The sequence below is a fragment of the Hemitrygon akajei genome, chromosome 15, assembly GCF_048418815.1.
Source record: "Hemitrygon akajei chromosome 15, sHemAka1.3, whole genome shotgun sequence".
In the NCBI taxonomy this organism is placed as follows: Eukaryota; Metazoa; Chordata; class Chondrichthyes; order Myliobatiformes; family Dasyatidae; genus Hemitrygon; species Hemitrygon akajei.
The window spans coordinates 67,443,578-67,464,300 of NC_133138.1; the positions used below are offsets into that span (position 1 = coordinate 67,443,578).

At 42.1% G+C, this 20,723-nt stretch overlaps 1 protein-coding gene across 5 annotated transcripts in view; it reads left to right on the forward strand.

Moving 5' to 3' along the window:
• Nucleotides 1–20,723, forward strand: part of LOC140739427 (complement C1q tumor necrosis factor-related protein 7-like) — a 77,431-nt gene that overhangs the window by 53,407 nt on the left and 3,301 nt on the right. For 4 of the 5 annotated variants that reach the window (XR_012101631.1, XR_012101632.1, XM_073067720.1 and 1 more), the window contains exon 2: nt 18,378–18,626. Coding sequence is in view for 3 of the 5 variants with exons in the window: in XM_073067720.1 (XP_072923821.1) it covers nt 18,383–18,626 (244 nt within the window). In the remaining 2 variants the exon portion in view is untranslated. Of the gene's footprint in view, nt 1–1,762; nt 1,975–18,377; nt 18,627–20,723 lie in introns of those variants that run through there. The other variant, XM_073067719.1, reaches the window with a different exon arrangement.

The window sequence follows — 20,723 nt, forward strand, 5'->3', positions numbered from 1 at the left end:
CAGCTTATGGTTAACAGATGCTGTTATCTTCTCCATTTTGTAAATGTCCATTGTAATTTCCATCCATGTATTTAAAGTTGGGCTCTCCTGTGATAACCATTTCCTAGTAAGAGTCTTTTTACCAGCCACCAACAGTATATTCATTAAATATTTATCTCTTTTTAACCATTCTTGAGGTATATATCCAAAATATATGGTCTTACTCTCTAAGGGTATTTCATATTTAAAGATGTCTTGTAGGGCATTGTGTATCTCCCTCCAATAGTTTTTGATAACAGGGCAGTCCCAAAAAATATGATAATGATTTGCATTTTGATTTCCACAATTTCTCCAGCAAACAGGGAGATTACTATCATAATGGGATTTCTGAGAGGGTGTAATAAAATATCTTATCAAGATTTTCCATCCAAACTCCCTCCATTTCTGTGAACTGGTACACTTCATTTGATACCTCCATATTGTTGTCCATTCTTCCTCAGATATAATTATCCCTCCTTTTTTCTCCCATTTTGTTTTAATATATGAAGTCAAATGTGTTTTAAGATTTGACAACCCCTTATACATGCTTGAAATGATTCTACTACCATTATCTGAATTATATGCTATAGATTTAATGAATATGGCCGCAAGAAAATATATCTCAGGGTTGTGTATGGTGACATATATGTACTTTGATAATAAAATTTATTGTGAACTTTGAACATGCTTTTAAGGTTAAATGGGGGAATTTTAAAGGGGAAAGGTTTTTTTTGTAAATGCAGAGGTGCCTGGAATAGCTTACCGGGGCAGCAGTGGAATCAGACAGTCTGGGGGAGTTTAAGGGGCTTTTGGATAGACACATAAATATGGAGGGAATGGAGAGTTATGGGTGGTACACAGGAAAGGGACATTGGGTATAAATTGGCAACATGGTCAGCACAACACGGTGGGCCAGACAGCCTGTCCAGTGCTATAATGTTCTACGTTCTCACATAGTCCTTGAATAATTCATTACTGTTGATGGCTGCAATCCTTCCATATCCCTTCCTCACTGCCATTGTAAAATGAGTATGTTAACTGGTTTTTAACCTCTAATAACGGCTGTTGTTGAGTGTACAGAAATATTGCACATAAGGCACAATAAGCTATAACAAAATCTCTAGAGTTTATTCAAGGCCTCTTCATGTATCATTCACGGAACATTCTTAAAACATTGTTGCAGCCTTGCTTGACAAATTATTAAAGAGCTAACATCTTAAAAATGATAAATGCTGCCCACAACCATATAGTGTGATATTGATGTCCTTGTAGAGAGAACATTGTATGAGCTGATTTACTGCCACTAATTCATCAAAAGGAGGCTATATTTCAAAAGAAACTTGGCAAAGAAATTCAAGTCGTGGCATCTATGTGTTTGAAAGCAGGTGGCCAGTGGCTGAAAACCACTGTTGAGAGAGGAAGGTACCTCCAGTTGAACTCTGTCTTTGTGTGTGTTTCCCCCTAGCTGTCGGTCTGTGGTTTTGTATTGCCATGTGCTCCTGCTCTACTCCGGCCCCTTGTATCACTGAGTACTCCGTCTCTCATCTGTTTCTCATTATTACCTGTATTGCTGCCACCTGTGTCTCATTGTGTTCCACCTATCATCTGCCTCTCTGTTTGTTGCTCAGTGTATTTCAGTCCTGTGTTTTCACCTGTTTGTTGCCAGATTGTGTCAGTGAATTTTCCTGAGACTTTCCAGTATTTGTATCTGTACTCTGTCCGTCTGAATATTGACTCTGCCTGTTTCCTGATTCTGCTTTATGGATTTCTCTGGATGTTTTGATCTCTGCCTGAACTTTGATGCTGACTTTGTTTGCGCCTTGGGATTTGTTACTCAATTAATATCACTGTGTGCACGGTACTGGGTCAGTGATTGGATCCCCGCTCCAGCGTCCTGACCTCACCACGTTCACCCAATACCATACACACATTAACGGACAAGCTGCCTTGAAACAAGTACGTGTGACTACTTTACTATTGCAAATTGTTATGTCATTCTAGTTTTGTGGATGCAATAAAATTCAAGCACAAATGTTTAGGGTTGCTGTCTTACCATTTACAGAGGTGTAGCAGCGATAGAGGTAGGTTATGGATCCAGGAGCAGGAATTTCATATGTTGTTAAGAGAAAACAAAATGCTGGGTTTTGTTTCCCCTAACCCACATACTCAAGGACTCACCTGTAGGCTGGGTTGCATCGCTTTCATTACAGTGTGACACGTGTCTCCCTGCTTCCAAGTTACTGCAAACCCCCAAACCAAACTTGGCCACGTGAACAAAACAATTGTCCTACCATTTTACAGTTCATCTTGCTTGCAGTTTCTCAATCTGTAATCTCTGTTTAGGAGCTGAGTAGCATGGGGGGGGGTCCTTTTGCATGTTATGAGAAGTATCGATTTAACTGTAATTTGTTTCGCCCGCAAGGCTTGTCCCAATTATTTACAGGCTGTGCTTGCAGATCATTAACATCTGTTGCTTAAGGTCAGAACTGAAGAGAATTAAGATTGATTTTCCCCAGATGACTGTGTTTATAAGTTAATATGGAATTTCCTTAAATATTGCCATCACTGCCAAATTTCTTGAGGCCTGTGTCAGTGGTAATGCGTAATTAATGCAAGCTAGTAATCTGTAAATCACTAACACCTATGTGCACAGTTATACGGGCCTGTCTCATTATTACCCACAGCTTCCATTCCCACCTCACTACAGTTCCGATTTAGATGCACAGCACAATACCCAGGGGTTCCTTCTGCCTGAAATCTTCCTTGAAGCACATTTACCCCTGTATCTTTAAAGATGGAGAGAGCATAATGCAATTTGTTTCAGGAATGTGGTGAACATACACTGGTAATTCTTGAAAATCAGTAACACCTCATATCTGAGAGTGGACTATCAGGCCATATATAGTAATAATAGGTTCAATAATCCTAGCCAATCTTGTTTCCTGTCCAAGAGCCATCTTTAATCATGTAAGTGGTGAAGGCTGCAACTTGCAGCCTACTTTTAACCTCCCTTACAGCCATTGAGTACACCCAGTGCTGAGGCTAGATGGAACTTAAACATAGATAAAGCCATGATCTTATTGAATGGCCACAGCAGGCTCATGAGAATGAATAGCCTTCTAGTCGTTATGTTTTATTGGCCAGGTTTTATTCAGCTGTACTGCTTCAATAAAAAATAATGTACAACTGGGCATGCGTGTGTGTGTGTGTGTGTGAGAGTGAGTGATGGGTAACTAAATTTGTCATCGTTATTTCATTGAAATTAATTTCTGACAAACAATTTAGGTAATCTAATTTATATTTAAAAAAAGCAACTCAGAATCAGGCTTATTATCACTGGCATATGTCGTGAAATTTGTTAACTTAGCAGCAGCAGTTCAATGCAATACATAATATAGATGAAAAAAATAAAATAATAATTAAAATAAATAAATCAATTACAGTATATGTATATTGAATAGATTAAAAATTCATGTAAAGTACAAATAATATACTTTTAAAAAGTGAGGTAGTGTTCATGGGTTCAATGTCCATTTAGGAGTCGGATGGCAGAGGGGAAGAATCTGTTCCTGAATCGCTGAGTGTGTGCCTTCAGGCTCCTGTACCTCCTACCTGATGGTAACAGTGAGAAAAGGGCATGCCCTGGATGCTGGAGGTCCTTAATAATGGACACTGCCTTTCTGAGACACCAGTCCTTGAAGACGTCCTGGGTACTTTGTAGGTTAGTACCCAAGATGGAGCTGACTAAATCTACACCCCTCTGCAGCTTTTCTCAGTCTTGTGTAGTAGTCCCCCCTCCATACCAGATAGTGATGCAGCCTATCAGAATGCTCTCCACAGTACAACTATAAAAGTTGAATTTATGAATGTATTTGTTGACAGTTTCCAATTTACATAATAGGAACTAACTTAAGATATTCAATCCACCCACAAAAATTATTTATATATATATGCTGGAAATCTGAAATATAACCACAATGGAGCAGTTAATACTGTTGCCGTTTCACAGTTACAACGATTGGGTTTCAATCTTGATGACTCTGAGGAGTTTTTGCCCTCTCCAAAGAACTCCAGCTGTCTCCCACATCCCATGAATGTGCAGGGCAGTGAGTTAATTGACCAGTGTAAGTTGCCTAAATTGTGTAGGCCTCATAGAATTCAGGGGATGGGTCGACTGATAAGAGTGTGGAGAGAATCAAATAGTTTAGGATAAGAGTATTATAAAGATGAGTGCTGATGGTCAGCAGGCATTCAGTGGACCAAAAGGGTCTGTGACCATACTATGAGAGTCTAAAAAGCCACATTTCAGAGAAGTGGTCCAGATCTTGAAGAGAAAGCAATGAAAATTCACAAGAATTACTGTAAACCAAGAGGTTTTGGTTCTATATATTAAAAAAAAGAGAAAGTGACTTGGTTTTCATCAGAGCAGAGATTTAAAGGAAGAAATTTAAAATCATGATTTTAATCATAATTTTTGAACTAAAAATTATAAAGGAACGGTTTGATACTAACAAATTATCCCTGAATCTAAGTAAAACTAAATTCATAATATTTGGAAACCCTGTAACTCCTATAGTAAACTTAGAATAAATGATGTTGAAATTGATAAGGTATCTGAAACAAAATTTTTAGGAGTGGTAATAATAAATTAAGGTGGAAGTATAAAATACATGATTTAAAATAAATGGGAGTAATGTAAATAAATGATATTTGGAATTGGATTTTGTGTTAAAAGATTATGAAATTTTCTGTTTTTGATGTGAAGATTGATGCCAAATATGTTGTTGTATAAGTAAGGCGGGTAGGCATAATAAGCGTAGCTTCAGCCTACACTCTTTTGGTCTGTTTAAAAGAATATCTATGTTTTTTTGTTGCAATTTTGTCCTATGAGATCATCTCTATGAAATCATCATTGTAAATGATGCTTTTTGTTATGTTTGTACTGACAGAAATAAATTAATTTTGATTGATTGATTTTCATGAAATATATTGAGAGAGTGCTTCCACTGGCAGAAGATTATATATTTTAAGTGATTGACAAAAGTGCAAGAGATGATGTGAACATAATTTTTGTTTTTTGTAAAGGGAAAGGATCATGGGACGGGAGGCCTCGGGAGAAAGAAAGTGGGGGGGAAGCACCAAAGTGAGATGGAGAACAGGCAAACAACTAAATATGTCAGGGATGGGGTAAGAAGGGGAGGAGGGGCATTAATGGAAGTTAGAGAAGTCAATGTTCATGCCATCATTGGAGGTTGGAGGCTACCCAGCCGGTATACAAGGTGTTGTTCCTCCAACCTGAGTTTGGATTCATCTTGACAGTAGAGGAGGCCATGGATAGACATATCAGAATGGGAATGGGACGTGGAATTAAAATGTGTGGCCACTGGGAGATCCTGCTTTCTCTGGCGGACCGAGCATAGGTGTTCAGCAAAATGGTCTCCCAGTCTGCGTCGGGTCTCACCAATATATAAAAGGCCACACTGGGAGCACCGGACGCAGTATACCACACCAGCCGACTCACAGGTGAAGTGTCACCTCACCTGGAAGGACTGTCTGGGGCCCTGAATGGTGGTGAGGGAGGAAGTGTAAGGGCAGGTGTAGCACTTGTTTTGCTTACAAGGATAAGTGCCAGGAGGGAGATCGGTGGGATGGGATGGGGGGGACGAGTGGACAAGGGAGTCGCGTAGGGAGCGATCCCTGTGGAAAGCAGAAGGGGGGGGAGGGAAAGATGTGTTTGCTAGTGGGATCCCGTTGGAGGTGGCAGAAGTTACGGAGAATTATACGCTGGACCTGGAGGCTGGTGGGGTAGTAGGTGAGGACAAGGGGAACCCTATCCCGAGTAGGGTGGCGGGCGGATGGGGTGAGGGCAGATGTGCGGGAAATGGGAGAGAAATGGTTGAGGCCACACTTCACCTGTGAGTTGGCTGGTGTGGTATACTGCGTCCGGTGCTCCCGGTGTGGCCTTTTATATATTGGAGAGACCTGACGCAGACTGGGAGACTGTTTCGCTGAACACCTACGCTCTGTCCGCCAGAGAAAGCAGGATCTCCCAGTGGCCACACATTTTAATTCCACGTCCCATTCCCATTCTAATATGTCTATCCATGGCCTCCTCTATTGTCAAAATGAATCCAAACTCAGGTTGGAGGAACAACACCTTATATATCGGCTGGGTAGCCTCCAACCTGATGGCATGAACATTGACTTCTCTAACTTCCGTTAATGCCCCTCCTCCTCTTCTTACCCCATCCCTGACATATTTAGTTGTTTGCCTGTTCTCCATCTCCCTCTGGTGCTCCCCCCCCCCTCCTTTCTTTCTCCTGAGGCCTCCCGTCCCATGATCCTTTCCCTTCTCCAGCTCTGTATCACATTCGCCAATCACCTTTCCAGCTCTTAGCTTCATCCCACCCCCTCCGGTCTTCTATCATTTCACATTTCCCCCTCCCCCCACTACTTTCAAATCTCTTACTATCTTTCCTTTCGGTTAGTCCTGAAGAAGGGTCTCGGCCCGAAACATCGACAGTGCTTCTCCTTATAGATGCTGCCTGGCCTGCTGTGTTCCACCAGTATTTTGTGTGTGTTGTTCATACAAATGTATAGGGGTAATAAAAACCGTACATTGATATGGTGCCCTCAGGACATCCTGAAGCTGAGGCACCCATTACTAAGTGTTTTTGAAGTGTCGCTGGTGTAATGCAGGCAAAAACTTGTACGTAAAGAGCTCCCATAAAGAGTTTGAATGGCATTGATTGAGAAATAGATATTAGCCACAAGACAGCAGGGACAAGTTCCTGACTAAACAATGCTGCAAGATCTTTCTTTTATGCCCGCTAGACGTTAAACAAGCATTGGGTTAACATATCGGAGAGATGGCTTTGCATCAGTTTATGCTTAAAGTATCTGACTAGATTTTTGTGCTTATGTTTCTGGAGTGAGGGCAGAATTCAGTGCCTTGAAGCGAATGTAAATGCTACCAACTGGACCCAAACTGATGCTATAGTGTCAGTAGTAACTTTGGACAAATATTTGAGAGTGAGAAAAAGGAATAGAATTATTTTGATTGTTCTCTCAAAGAGCCAGCATAAGGGCCCTAAACATTCCGTTCAGTAAGATTTTACGTGACTGGTATGACAGCTGAAGTAATACTCAGAATGTGTTGGTTAAAATTTGCTGCTGTGCTTCCTTACATCACAATGGTAGATGCATTTGTAACTGTGAAATGTTGGGGACATGCACAAGTATTAAAGTTTACTGCACAAATACATTTTTCTTGTTTATGGCCTACGGAATTAAGCCCAACAAAAGTTGAAATGAAAGGAAAATTAACTTCTTTGAAAAAAACGGGATTGAATATATATTATGCTGAATTGAAGACTGTGGGAGCTATGCACCTATTTTCTGTCTATCTGTAGTGTATTTTGTGTTTGCGTTTATTAAGGGTAATTTGCCGCATGGGTGGGAGTGTGGTAGGAGTGAGGAGTAGTCATACTTTGTCTTTCGTTCAGTTTTAGTCTGGTTAGATCAGGGGATGGGCTGGGGGAATGATTAGTTACTTTTAAATACACTAACGTTTAACTACGTTAATGCTAATGGTTTAAATACATTTGAATATGCTTAGACTGCTTAGTTCATTATACAGTATTGTTAGGCTTAGTTTCATTACTTTTTTATTATTACAAGATTGTTTGTCTCTGCTGGTTTCTTACTAAAGCATCGAACATGCTTTTTTTGACTTAGAATTTCATAATTGTTGCTTTGTTGCATTGAAGTGCTAAATAGACAATAGACAATAGGTGCAGAAGTAGACCATTCGGCCCTTCGAGCCTGCACCGCCATTTTGAGATCATGGCTGATCATCTACTATCAATACCCGGTTCCTGCCTTGTCCCCATATCCCTTGATTCCCCTATCCATAAGATACCTATCTAGCTCCTTCTTGAAAGCATCCAGAGAATTGGCCTCCACTGCCTTCTGAGGCAGTGCATTCCAGACCCCCACAACTCTCTGGGAGAAGAAGTTTTCCCTTAACTCTGTCCACAGATTGTGGAGGAAATTCATGAGACTCACCCAGGGGTGTCTCGAATGGAAAGCCTCGCAAGATCCTACGTCTGGTGGCCAAGAATGGATCAGGATCTGGAGAACAAGGTAAAATCATGCACGCAATGTCAGGCCAATCAGAACATGCCACCACCAGGTAATTTGCACCCATGGGTGGCCAGTGTACCCCTGGTCTAGGCTCCATTTGGACTTTGCTGGCCCCTTTATGGGGCAGATGTTCCTCATAATGGTGGTTGCGCATTCCAAATGGATTGAAGCTCACATCATGAGCAATATCACAGCCCCCTCAGCCATAGACAAACTCAGACAAGTGTTTTCAGTCCACGGGTTGCCTGACACTCTGGTCACTGATAATGGCCCGACGTTCACCAGTGAGCTGTTCAGTGAGTTCATGCGGCAGAATGGCATTCATCACATTCGGACGGCCCTTTTCCACCCAGCCTCAAATGGTTTGGCTGAGCAGGCTGTTCAGACAGTGAAGGAAGGCCTGAAGTGGATGACAGGGGATTCTCTTAGTACCCGGCTTTCACATTTCCTGCTTAAATACCACCTCACACCACAGACTACGACTGCACGCACTCCAGCAGAGATGCTGATGGGGTGTAGGCCTAAGTCAAGATTGGACCTGCTGCACCCGGACAGGAAGGCAAAAGTGGAGAGAAAGCAGGAAAAGCAGAAGGAGGGACACGATCAACATGCGCGAGACAGACGGTTAGAACCGGATGACGATATCTATGTGAGAAACAATCAGCAATGGCTACCTGGTGTTATTCTTAATGAGAGTGGTCCAGTCTCCTATGTTGTTAAACTGACTGATGGGCATCCTGACTTGGAAGCCTCTGTATTGTAAATATCATTTGCCGTCCCAGATAAAGATGCTCTTTTGGCCATCAAGTTGTCAAATGGTCTTTTTGTAAAGTAGAAGATACCACAGAATTGAATGTAAGGAACACACACACAAAATGGTGGAGGAACTCAGCAGGCCAGGCAGCATCTATGGAAAAAAGTACAGTTGACGCTTCAGGCCAAAACCCTTCAGCAGGACTGGAGAGAAAAAAGCTGGAGTAGATTTGCAAGGTGGGGGTAGGGGAGAGAGAAACACCAGGTGATAGGTGAAACCTGGAGGGGGGAGGAGCAAGAAAAGAGCTTAGACAAGAGCTTTGATAGGTGAAAGGGACAGAAGGCCATGGAAGAAAGAAAAAGGGGGGAGGAGAACCAGAGAGAGGCGATGGGTGGGCAATGAGATAAGGTGAGGGAGGTAAAAGAGGATGGGGTAATGGTGAAGGGGAAAGGGGTTGGGGAGCATCACTGGAAGTATTAGAAATTGATGTTCATGCCATCAGGTTGGAGGCTACCAAAATGGAATATAAGGTGTTGTTCCTCCGACCTAAATGCGGCCTTGTCCGGACAGAGGAGGAGGCCATGGATGGACATATCGGAATGGGAAGTGGAATTAAAATAGTTAGACACCGGGATGATCCCACTTGGTTTGGCGGACGGAGCGTAGACACTCAGCAAAGCAGTCTCCCAATCTACATTGGGTCTCACCGATATACACACCGGGAGCACCAAATTTGTATTGAATGCTGTTTGTTTGGTCTGGTATAAGCACTAAGGATACACGAACAGTCTATTGACCATGTTTATTGAACTGGAATTATTGCCACCAGTGTTGCCAGCAAAGAAAGGGTTAGTTGTGAGTGATGCAGCTGGGAAAAGTAACATGAGTGAATCGAAGTTTGGAACTGATATCAGTAACCTTGAAGTTGGGACTAAAAGAGAAATTAAACTTTAGCAAGTTGAATCGAATGTCTTCAAAGGGAATATAAGAAAAATGTGAGCAAAGTTAAGGATCAATTACAGATCCGATGGGAGATGTGGAAAATGCCTTCTGAGTGCAATCTTATTTTTAAGGACTTGAATAGTCACCGTGAAGCTGTTGCTAAGCAACTTTAAGCAGGATAAGCAAATGGAAAGCTTTGTAGATATTGAATCCCTTAGTAGTGCAATGCTAAGGGATGTTGAACAATGGCTGAACCAAACATATAGTGTTGAGGGTCATGTTGTTGAAACAAGTGAAAATGTTTCTCCGATTCCAAGGCATGTTTTGACTATACATATAGCGAAGAACCCACAGGGTGATGCAAACCTGAGAAACAGAATGTCCAACGTCCATGCTCCACGTTCTGCTGCAAGCGGAGCATCTTCTGTATCTAATACCTCTTCCGCACATATTAAAATGGCAATTACTGAACGACAAACGTGCGCTGGAAGAATAAGAGGAGCAGACGGAAGAACAGCTACGGAAAAGGGAAAACAGCTATGGAAGGGGAAGGAGCAGCTACGGTGAATAAGGAGTCGCTGAAGTTGCAGGAAGAAATTGCCACACGGATGCTGAAAGTTAATGTGCGAAGGGCTAGAAGTGAGATGGACACTGAACACTGAATGTGCTCCAGCGGGACAGTCCTACGGTGTGAGTCCCTATATTGACAGGGCACAGAGAAAACCCAACACATACAATGTTGATTCATTTGTCCCTCAAATGTCTGAAACATGAGTCAGGACCCTAAGAGGCAATTCAGGGTGTTCACTCTCAGCCTGCACTAAGGAGGTATCTGAACCTATCACATCCCACAGCTCACAGTGCTCATGAGGACATGAACTTACAGCAGAGAAATGCTCTTGTTTAGATGATAGAGGTCTGAGTAGTACTGTGGATGTTATGAAGAGGCAAAACCTTACTGGTACAAAAATGTATTTCATCTCTGCCTAAAAGAGAGATTCAAATCTGCAAAGGTGGCCCACTGCAGTATTATGCATTAATGAGGGTTTTTAAGAACAGTGTTGAGGCAAAACAGGCAATTAAAAACAGGTAATATAACTCGGAGTCCTGCCATGTGCAGAAGTTCGCTGATGACACGGCCATAGTGGGGTGTGTCAGGAATGGACAGGAGGAGGAGTATAGGAAACTGATACAGGACAGACAAGCAGTTTCAGCGACAGGTTACTATCGATGCAATGCTCCTCAAACAGGATGAAGAGGTCAATACTCCCCAATGCCATTAGGCTTTACAATTCTACCGCCAGGACTTAAGAACTTTTTAAAAGCTATTATTAATGCTTTTTGAGATAGTGATTTAGATGCATATCATATTTTTTTACTGAGTTAAGTATTGTATGTAATTAGTTTTGCTACAACAAGTGTATGGGACATTGGAAAAAAGTTGAATTTCCCCATGGGGATGAATAAAGTATCTATCTATCTATCTATCTATCTAATTATGGTGTAGCATTAGGCTACATTCAGAAGGACCTTGTTTAGGCACCTATCAGATCAGCAAGACTACAGCCTGTCTCCTGGAGGTTGTTGTAATGCCGTGGAAGAGGTGCAGTACATGCAAGAGCCAACGAGTCGATTGTAATAAAGAAATTGCCTATATGCTTTGGGATAATTGGAGAACGGCGGTCTGTAAACTGCAAGGAAGGCACAACTGTAAAATTACTTTCACCGACACTGTTAATTTTATTGAAAGACAAGTAAAGGTTGTTCCACACCTGGTGTTTGGGAATACAGAGGAAGCTACCTCACCGGCACCAACAAAACTGTGAACAAAATTCAGTCACAATGTCGTTCTAAGGCTAAAGGAAGCAGCTTTGCCACTTCTGTTACCACTGAGAGAAGTAAAGCTAAAACTGAACCTGGAACTAATGTAAGCGAAATGGTCTCGTCAGCCAAAAGGGTTTGTTTGTTCTGCGAGGGTGAACACATGTTGGATTTGTGCCCTCAGCTGGAGGAAAAAGATCATGGTGAGAAAATTCCCTTTCTAAAATAAAATGGCTTTTGCTTTGGTTTTTTGTGTATGACACGTCAGCAAGGATTGTAGAATGCGATTTTCATGCAAGATATGTAGTGGCAGGCATCCCAGTGTAATTCATATTCACTCTGATGAAGAGAGTGCAGAATCAAAACAAGCTGTGAAAAATTCAGGCACAGCAATGAGTAGTGGCCTGGTATCTAATGTCCTTACAGGGAATGGCGATCGTCATTGTAAACTTCACGTAATTCCAGTACAAATGAAGTCTAAGAAGGGTAACAAGACAGTGGTTACTTATCAAGGAAGATCAAAGAAGTACAGCAATGTTCTGAACAGTGGGCCTCATGAACAAGCTCAGCCTCACGGGAACAGATTGATGAATGAAGAGCAGTAGATGTAGTGTATATGGATTTCAGCAAGGCATTTGATAAGGTACCCCGTGCAAGGCTTATTGAGAAAGTAAGGAGGTGTGGGATCCAAGGGGACATTGCTTTGTGGATCCAGAACTGGCTTGCCACAGAAGGCAAAGAGTGGTTGTAGATGGGTCATATTCTGTATGGAGGCCGGTGACCAACGGTGTGCCTCAGGGATCTTTTCTGGGACCCCTTCTCTTTGTGATTTTTATAAATGACCTGGATGAGGAAGTGGAGGGATGAGTTAGTAAATTTGCTGATGACACAAAGGTTGGGGGTGTTGTGGATAGTGTGGAGGGCTGTCAGAGTTTAAAGTGGGACATTGATAGAATGCAAAACTGGGCTGAGAAGTGACAGATGGATTTCAACCCAGATAAGTGTGAGGTGGTTCATTTTGGTAGGTCAAATACGATGGCAGAATATAGTATTAATGGTAAGACTCTTGGCAATGTGGAGGATCAGAGGGATCTTGGGGTCCGAGTCCATAGGACACTCAAAGCTGCTGCGCAGGTTGACTCTGTGGTTAAGAAGGCATACAGTGCATTGGCCTTCATCAACCGTGGGATTGAATTTAAGAGCCAAGAGGTAATGTTACAGCTGTATAGGACCCTGGTCAGACCCCACTTGGAGTACTGTGTTCAATTCTGGTCGTCTCTCTACAGGAAAGATGTGGAAACCATAGAAAGGGTGTAGAGGAGATTTACAAGGATGTTGCCTGAATTGGGGAGCATGCCTTATGAAAATAGGTTGAGTGAACTTGGCCTTTTCTCCTTGGAGCGACGGAGGATGAGAGGTGACCTGATAGAGGTGTTTAAGATGATGAGAGGCATTGATCGTGTGGATAGTCAGAGGCTTTTTCCCCAGGGCTGAAATGACTGACACGAGGGGGCACAGTTTTAAGGTGCTTGGTGGTACATACAGAGAAGATGTCAGGAGTAAGTTTTTTTTATGCAGAGTGGTGAGTGCGTGGAATGGGCTGCTGGCAACGGTGGCGGAGGCAGATACGATAGGGTCTTTTAAGAGACTCCTGGACAGGTACATGGAACTTAGAAAAATAGAGGGCTATGGGTAATTTCTGAAGTAAGTAAATGTTTGGCACAGCATTGTGGGCTGAAGGGCCTGTATTGTGATGTAGGTTTTCTATGTTTCTATGAAAAAGGACATGCATTCTCTTGCACACCATGGGTCAAGAGAAGATCCTGAGTAGCTGCATTGCTTCAAGATTGAAAGTGACTGGCTTTGTTGTTGGTGCTCAGTTGAATCCGACTCTTCGTGACCTCATGGAGCATAGGGTCCATGGCAAGATATGGAAGTAGATTGCCAGGCCTTTCTTCCGCACAGATACTGCTGCTGCCCAGGTTGGGACCTGGCTGGGTTTGAACTCTGGACCATCTGTCTTGAAGTCCAGTGCTGATGCCACTACACCACCAGCCGGCTTAGATGTTGAAAACGATTGTGAATTAACTAACATCTATATGCAGGAAATTATGCTTGTCTACAAAGGGCACTTTCCTCATCAGAGAGACCTACAGGGATGACCTCACCTGAAACACCTCCACTTGCCAGAGATTGATTCAGAAATTGAGCTGCCAATAGGGACAAATGTACCTCAAGCATTGGAGCCATTGCAAGTCATTCACAGTGTTAATGATGGACCCTATGCAATTAGACCAATGTTGGGTTGGACTGGGAATGGACCACCGGAAGGAGATCATGGTGATGGAAGAGACTGTGCACAGCCAGAGCTAACAGTGAACAGGAGCTCATTTTTGAACTTGGATGAGCTTTGGCAGTGGCAATTCAAGGCAGACTTCCCTGAATGCGGTCAAGATGAACAACCCGCTTTGTCAAGAGAAGACCAGAAGTTCATGGAGCTGGTTGCAAATTCTGCAAAAACCGGTGGATGGGCATGACCAGACTAGTCTACCTTTGTGGAAGAAGGATGTTAATGTGCCTGATAATAAGCCTGCTGAACAATGCGCTCTAAGTCTAAGGAAAAGGTTTTGTCATTTCACACTGAAGGCACAGCTTTCATGTGGGTTGTCATCGCCAAAGGTTGTGCTGAAAGTGTGCCAGCACAGAATCTGGAAAAGTCTGGTATAATCCCCATCATGATGTTCATCACCCCAGAAAAGGGAAACTTCATGTTGTGTTTGACTATGGAGCAACTTGTCAGGGAATATCACTTAATGCTCCGCTTTCACAGAGAACAGGTCTTACTAGCTCACTGATTGGAGTCATGACCAGATTCAGAAAAGAATCAGTGGAGATCATGGCAGTTATTGATTCAATGTTTCATCAGATTTAAGAACCCGCAGAAGATGCAGATCTGCAGAGGGTTCTCTGGTAGCCTGATGCTATCCGCAGCCAAGACTATAGAAAGGTAGTCTCTTTGGAGCAACTTCATCTCCGAGCTGTGCCAACTTTGCCCTGAGGAAATGCACAGAAGACAATGAAGAACAGTTTGGCCGCAAGACGGTGATTAAAGTTTTGCATTGCCTCGATGTTGATGACTGCCTTGTGTCAGTGTTCACTGAGGAAGAAGCAGCGTCTCTATCATGACGTATCCATTTGTGCTAAAGGCAGTTTCTGACTCACAAAGTGGATAAGCGACATAGTGTGCTATCTGTGATACCAGAAGAGCACCAGGCAAAGGATAGGAAGGATTTGGATTTGGATCAAGATATTCCTTTGGTGGAGAGAGTGCAATGGTGCATTCAGTCTGATACTTCCATGATCCAAGATAGACCACTCACCAGAAGGGGTCCTTCTCCATGGTTAGTTCCATCTATGATCCTTTAGGAATCTTGAGTCTGGTGGTGTTACCTACTAAGAAGATTCTACAAGGTATATGTAAGAAAGTGCTTGGCTGGGACAATGCTATACCAATATCAGTTGCCCATGAGGGGACAAGCTGACAGGAAGAACCCTGCCCGCTGGAAGTCTTCACGGTTGTTAGATGAGTGAGACCCTTGGATTTTGGTGAAGTTACTGCTGCACAGTTACACCACTTTGCAGATGAAAGCGAAGATGGTTATGGAGCAGTGACCTGCCTATTTTTGCACAATACGTGTTCTCAGGTGGACAGTTTTTTTTTTATCATGGGAAAATCCGGGGTAGCTCAGTTGAAGTTGGTTCCTATCCCTCGTATGGAGCTCATCATTGCTAAGATGCAAAGCCGCATGGACACCTTGTGCAGGAAGGAGTTGCAAATGCAGCTTCAGGGCTCACTCGTTTGGACTGATAGTACTTCTGTGCTGAAATATATCAAGAATGAAACTTCATTGCTAACAGAGTTTCAGAGATTATTAAGGTCTCACATGCATCTCAGTGGAGGTATGTAAACTCTTCAAGCAAACCAGCAGATGTGGCCTCAGAGGGCTGAAGGTGAAGGCTTTTCTGAATAAGACATGGGTGACCGGACCTCAGTTTCTTCTTTAGCTTGAAACCGAATGGCCTGTGAATTCTGGTTGTTCTGGAGAACTTATGCTAGATGATCCAAAAGTAAAGGGGATTGTAACAATGAATGTCACTCAGATTGAAGAGGAGGCAAATGCAGTAATACCTATAGTCCATCACTTCTTGCCCTAGACCTGATTGAGAAAGACAATGGCCTGGAATCTTAGATTTAAGAACCTGCTCTTGTTTCTTAGTCAGAAGAGAAAGCAAGTGAGTATCTTATTCAGTATTCTCACTCAGTCTAACTTCGCTGAAGAACAACAAGGATATTCTTTGAGGGGGGAGTGAGATTGAGAAGGTCAAAGGTCAGATTTCCTGAGACTGTCCTTCGGGGGGGGGGGGGAGGGGAGCTCAGAAAGGCTAAAATGGAGATCACTAGTTTTTGCCAAAGAAGGAGATTACCAGATGAATTCTCAAGTTTGAAAAGGGGAGAAAGTGTTCAAAAAGTCATCAATTCTACTATAAAGGTACATAATCTTGATGAAAAGGATTTCCATCCAGTTCACTGTGAAGTAGAGTCCATTATCAATGATGGTCCGATTGTTAAAGCATCATCCAATCCTAATGATTGGAAGTATTAACACCCAACCATCTGTTGTTTCTGAAGAGCTCCCTATCCTTACTGCCAAGAGAGTTCCAAAAGGAAGACATTTATGCTTATCATAGATAGAAGCAAGTCCAATGCATGTCAAACTTGCTTTGGAAATGGTGGGTCAAAGAGCATTTACCACAGCTACAAGAACATCAGAAGTGGACAGGTATAAAATACAATTTTCTTACAGGAGATATCGAGGTTATAGTTCGTGACACAGCACCTTGAAGTTCATGGATCACGGGAAGAGTTATTCAAGTCTTTCCAGACAGAAGAGGATTTGTGCAGCAGGTGTGCATCAAGACCAAGACCAACTGTCTGGGTCGGCCTATAACCAGGATCTGTCTTCTACAGGAGGCAGAGGTTTGAGGAGCTACAGCTCTAGAAGCTTCACGACGACTTTGACCTGACAGAGAGTGGTGGTAAAGATCACTCTGTACTGGGCTAAGTGCTGGTAGCCTCTAGCCTAGGTGACTGTTGCATGTCTTGTCTGGAAGAAAAAAGAAAGGGAACATTTGTATAATGTTAAGATTTCATGTCTCCTACTTTTAGCAGTATGTAGTTGTAATTATTATAGTGTTGTAGCGGTGTGCTACACACAGCGCTAAAATAACGACACGGAGTCGGTAAACTGCAATCAAAGATAATTTTATTCGAACTTCACAGCCTTGCTTTAAAGCCTCCCTCATCCCGCCCTCCCCGGGCGCGGATGCTCTAAGAGACACGTACTCACAAACCCCTGCAGGCTTTTTCCCTTTGTTGCGGACCTGGCCTTTGTGCCTGCACGCTGGTTCGAGTGCGCTAGGAAGTGGGTCGCCACATCCTACTTTTAGCAGTATGTAGTTGTAATTATTATAGTGTAATAATTAAGGGGCTGGGATATAGGAGCCACGTATGTATTTTCTATCTGTATTGTATTGTGTCGTGCATTTTTTATGGGTAATTTGTCACGTGTGTTGGGGCATAGTAGAAGTGAAGAGTATAGTTACATATTCATGCTTTGTCTTTAGTGAGTTTTAGCCTGGTTAGAGCAGGGGGTAGGCCCAGGGAAATTATGCATGAAGATTCAAAGAAAAATTCTCATCTGTAATTCATGGTAGAATTCTTAAAGGAAGGAAATTGTGGCTCTTCTTGACTAAACTTTACAGGGATAAATACTGAAGTTTATTACAAAAGAAGCAACTCACGGAGTAGCCAGAGGAAACTATTTAATAAATCCAAACCAACTCAAATTATTGGAAACATTTGGTTTGCTTTGAAGATGTAGCCTAATTTCTTGTTAAGTATACAATGTTGATCCCATGTCTTTATTTATAAAATCCATTTGATGGGACCTTTAGGGTTAACTGAGGCCCCCTTCAATAACTCTGCTGGCTTGTAAATTGTAACATTCTGTACTTATAAGGAAGGAGATCTGATAGCATCACAATAGAAGGCTGTACACTTATTAAATAATGTCACTGTTAGTAAACCCTGTTACAGGATAATCCCTTTTATATCCTCTCAGAATATCAGGTAGAAAGAGATCTAAACAGCAAGGAAGGGAAACAGAGGGAATAAAATGATTAAATGAGCAATGCACACTATTGTGGGAGCCAGGTACGATCTCTTCATAATTAGACTTCCTCCACCCATCATTACCTGTGAGACTGTTGTACACACAAACTGTACACCTAAAACAAGAGGTAGTTGTAGGTAATCTCACATGTGCCCTCAGCCTCTTTCAAATTGTATCTATTTGCTTTCTACATACTGCCCCATTTATTTTTCCTCCTTATGCCAAATATGGAGGGATCCAACTGACCTGGCAAAGGTCAGTATTGAGCTGTCTCTGTAACGTTCAGTCTCAAGACAACTTCCCTTCCAAATGCCCGTGTTTTTCACAAATGGCCTGCTTCATATTTAGCCTCCATTCAGTTTTGAACTTGGGAACTGTCACAGGGTTAGCAAATGCTTTTGGATTTTGAGCTCAATGAAACGCCGCTTAAATCAATAAACAATAAGCTGTGTTAACTTTCCTAGATCGGATGATGCTCTGGCTGCTGCTTCTTGCCTGCTTTACATCCCATGCTGCCAATCAACTCCCGACAAACCGAAAGTCATCCATTACGTTTGATCCTTCCCAGCTTACGTGCAGTGCACCTGGTCCTCCGGGAGTTCGTGGGCCTCCAGGATATCCTGGACCTCCAGGCCCTGTTGGACGAATGGGATTCCCTGGAAAAGATGGTATGGATGGGAAGGATGGTCAAAAGGGAGAGAAGGGAGAAGAAGGTAAGATAATGGTGCTGCTACTTTCAGTATTTTCCATCAGCATGTCTGGAATTTATAAATCTGGCTGTCAATATTTTTGCTTGATTATGTACAGAGAACATGGTCATAAAGAGATACATAACTTATATAAATATTTACAAGTTTTACTACAATTCATTACACTTGTAATAATGTGCAACTTGCAAAATAATATCCTTACATCAAGTAACCTATACTGTAGTTCAAATTATATATATTTAAGGTCTAGTTGAAGTTTAGAATAGAAATGTTTTCATAAAGTTCTTAAACTTAGTAAATTAAGATTTCAAATCTGTTAAAATTATATAGTTTAAATTATAAATCTAGTGCATTATCAAGCATTATTTACTTTTATAAGACCATAAAAGTCTTTGTGACCAACCCCCAATATGCAGAGAAAGAGAGAGAAAAAGCACAAATCATGCAAACAATAGAATTGAGCAACAGCATTCTGAACAAAATTGAGTCCTTAGATCCAAATCCTGGGAGCTGCCTTGGGTAGGCCCAAGCTTCAGTCTCAGTTCATCATATTAGCAGGGAGCAAACTGTCACAAAGCCAGGACAGTCTCACAGGCTCAGCACGAAATCTGCCCGACTCCCACCTCCGTTCCCAACACCCTGGCTTTCCCGTCTATCTAGGCTGGCTCTTAAGTTGTCCAAAGTACGGATCGTGCCTCGCATTAGGGCCAGGGCCCCACCACAGCGATACGTTCTGGGCCTAGACCTCACTGCCCAGCCCGAAAGCTGTTCTTGACCTTTCCAAATCAGCTCAATGCTTCGAGCAATCGGATGTCACACCTGGGTTAGTTGGACAGGCATGAAAACTCAGAAGACAGCACTCAATAACATAATTAGTCTATAACAAATGATAATTAAATATCAAACACCTTGGCCTTTAAACATTATAAAATCATAAACATCTAGGAAATATGACTCAGCATTTTCTTTTCCCTACCCTAATACTCCTCCAATCTCAGTCCTTTATAAGGTTAAAACATGTGAATAGACTTTATTTCCTAATTTTGTTAACTAATTTGAAACCAATGTCCACGTATAATAATAGAATGGTGTGGGATGGAACCGTACACATATAGTTCTATTATTTGTACCATTCTAGACCAAAGCTTGACTTCTGTTGTGATAGTGTTAGATTCACTGTCTTCAAAGCCCATCTGATATATCTGTGGGTACCTGTGGGATACCTGAGGGTATCTGTGGGTACCTTCTCTATAGAGAGATTATACTGTATCAACTTGCTCTTCAGAGACTAGCTTTATTCCCTGTCTAGTTTGGATGAACATTTAACACATATTTAACAATCACAAAGGATTTTTGATTTATAAAGTATGTCCAAATTCCAAAAGATTTATAAACTACAGAGATCCAAACACAGGTACAATTCTTACAAAGTAAAAGAACGTACCTACAAGTTGCAGATGAACAAGTCATCTGTCACAAAAACTGAAGGCTGAGGAATGAATTCTAGTTCTTCTTTCTGTCATTCTCCTTGTCATTCTGAACAATCCAAAATGATTTCTAACATTTATACTGTTTTTCTACCAGTTGACATTATCTGCATGTGACGTTTTTCAGATACCTTTGCAGGGACAAAGTAATTCACACAGATGGTCTGAAAGCACCTGGTGACAGTGCTTCCAGTCACCCACATTAACGCTGTGAGGGCTGACTCTCTGAGTACACAAACTGTCCCAACTATCCATTGATCAACTATACCTGTGACCATGTTTGACGTGCTAAGTGACAAAATCTGTCTGGCCCGAGATTAAGCCTCCTTAACCTCAGTCATAAGGGTGCAAATAACCTAGCCAGGGTCGTCTGGTTTGATGCAAGCCAATTAACATAACCCCATTGTCTTCTTTAGTTAAACATAGATCTCCAAGACCTCATTGTTAACTTGTTTACAACAAGAAACTGAACAAGGAATATCGGCTAGAAGTTTAACTTTGTCACAGACAATTCCGTATGCTTGGAAAGGCCATGCTCCCGCAGTAGAAAGCTGAAGTTAGCAATAATTCTCTTGGGCCCTGGAAAATCAATAGCTATCACATGGCCATTATG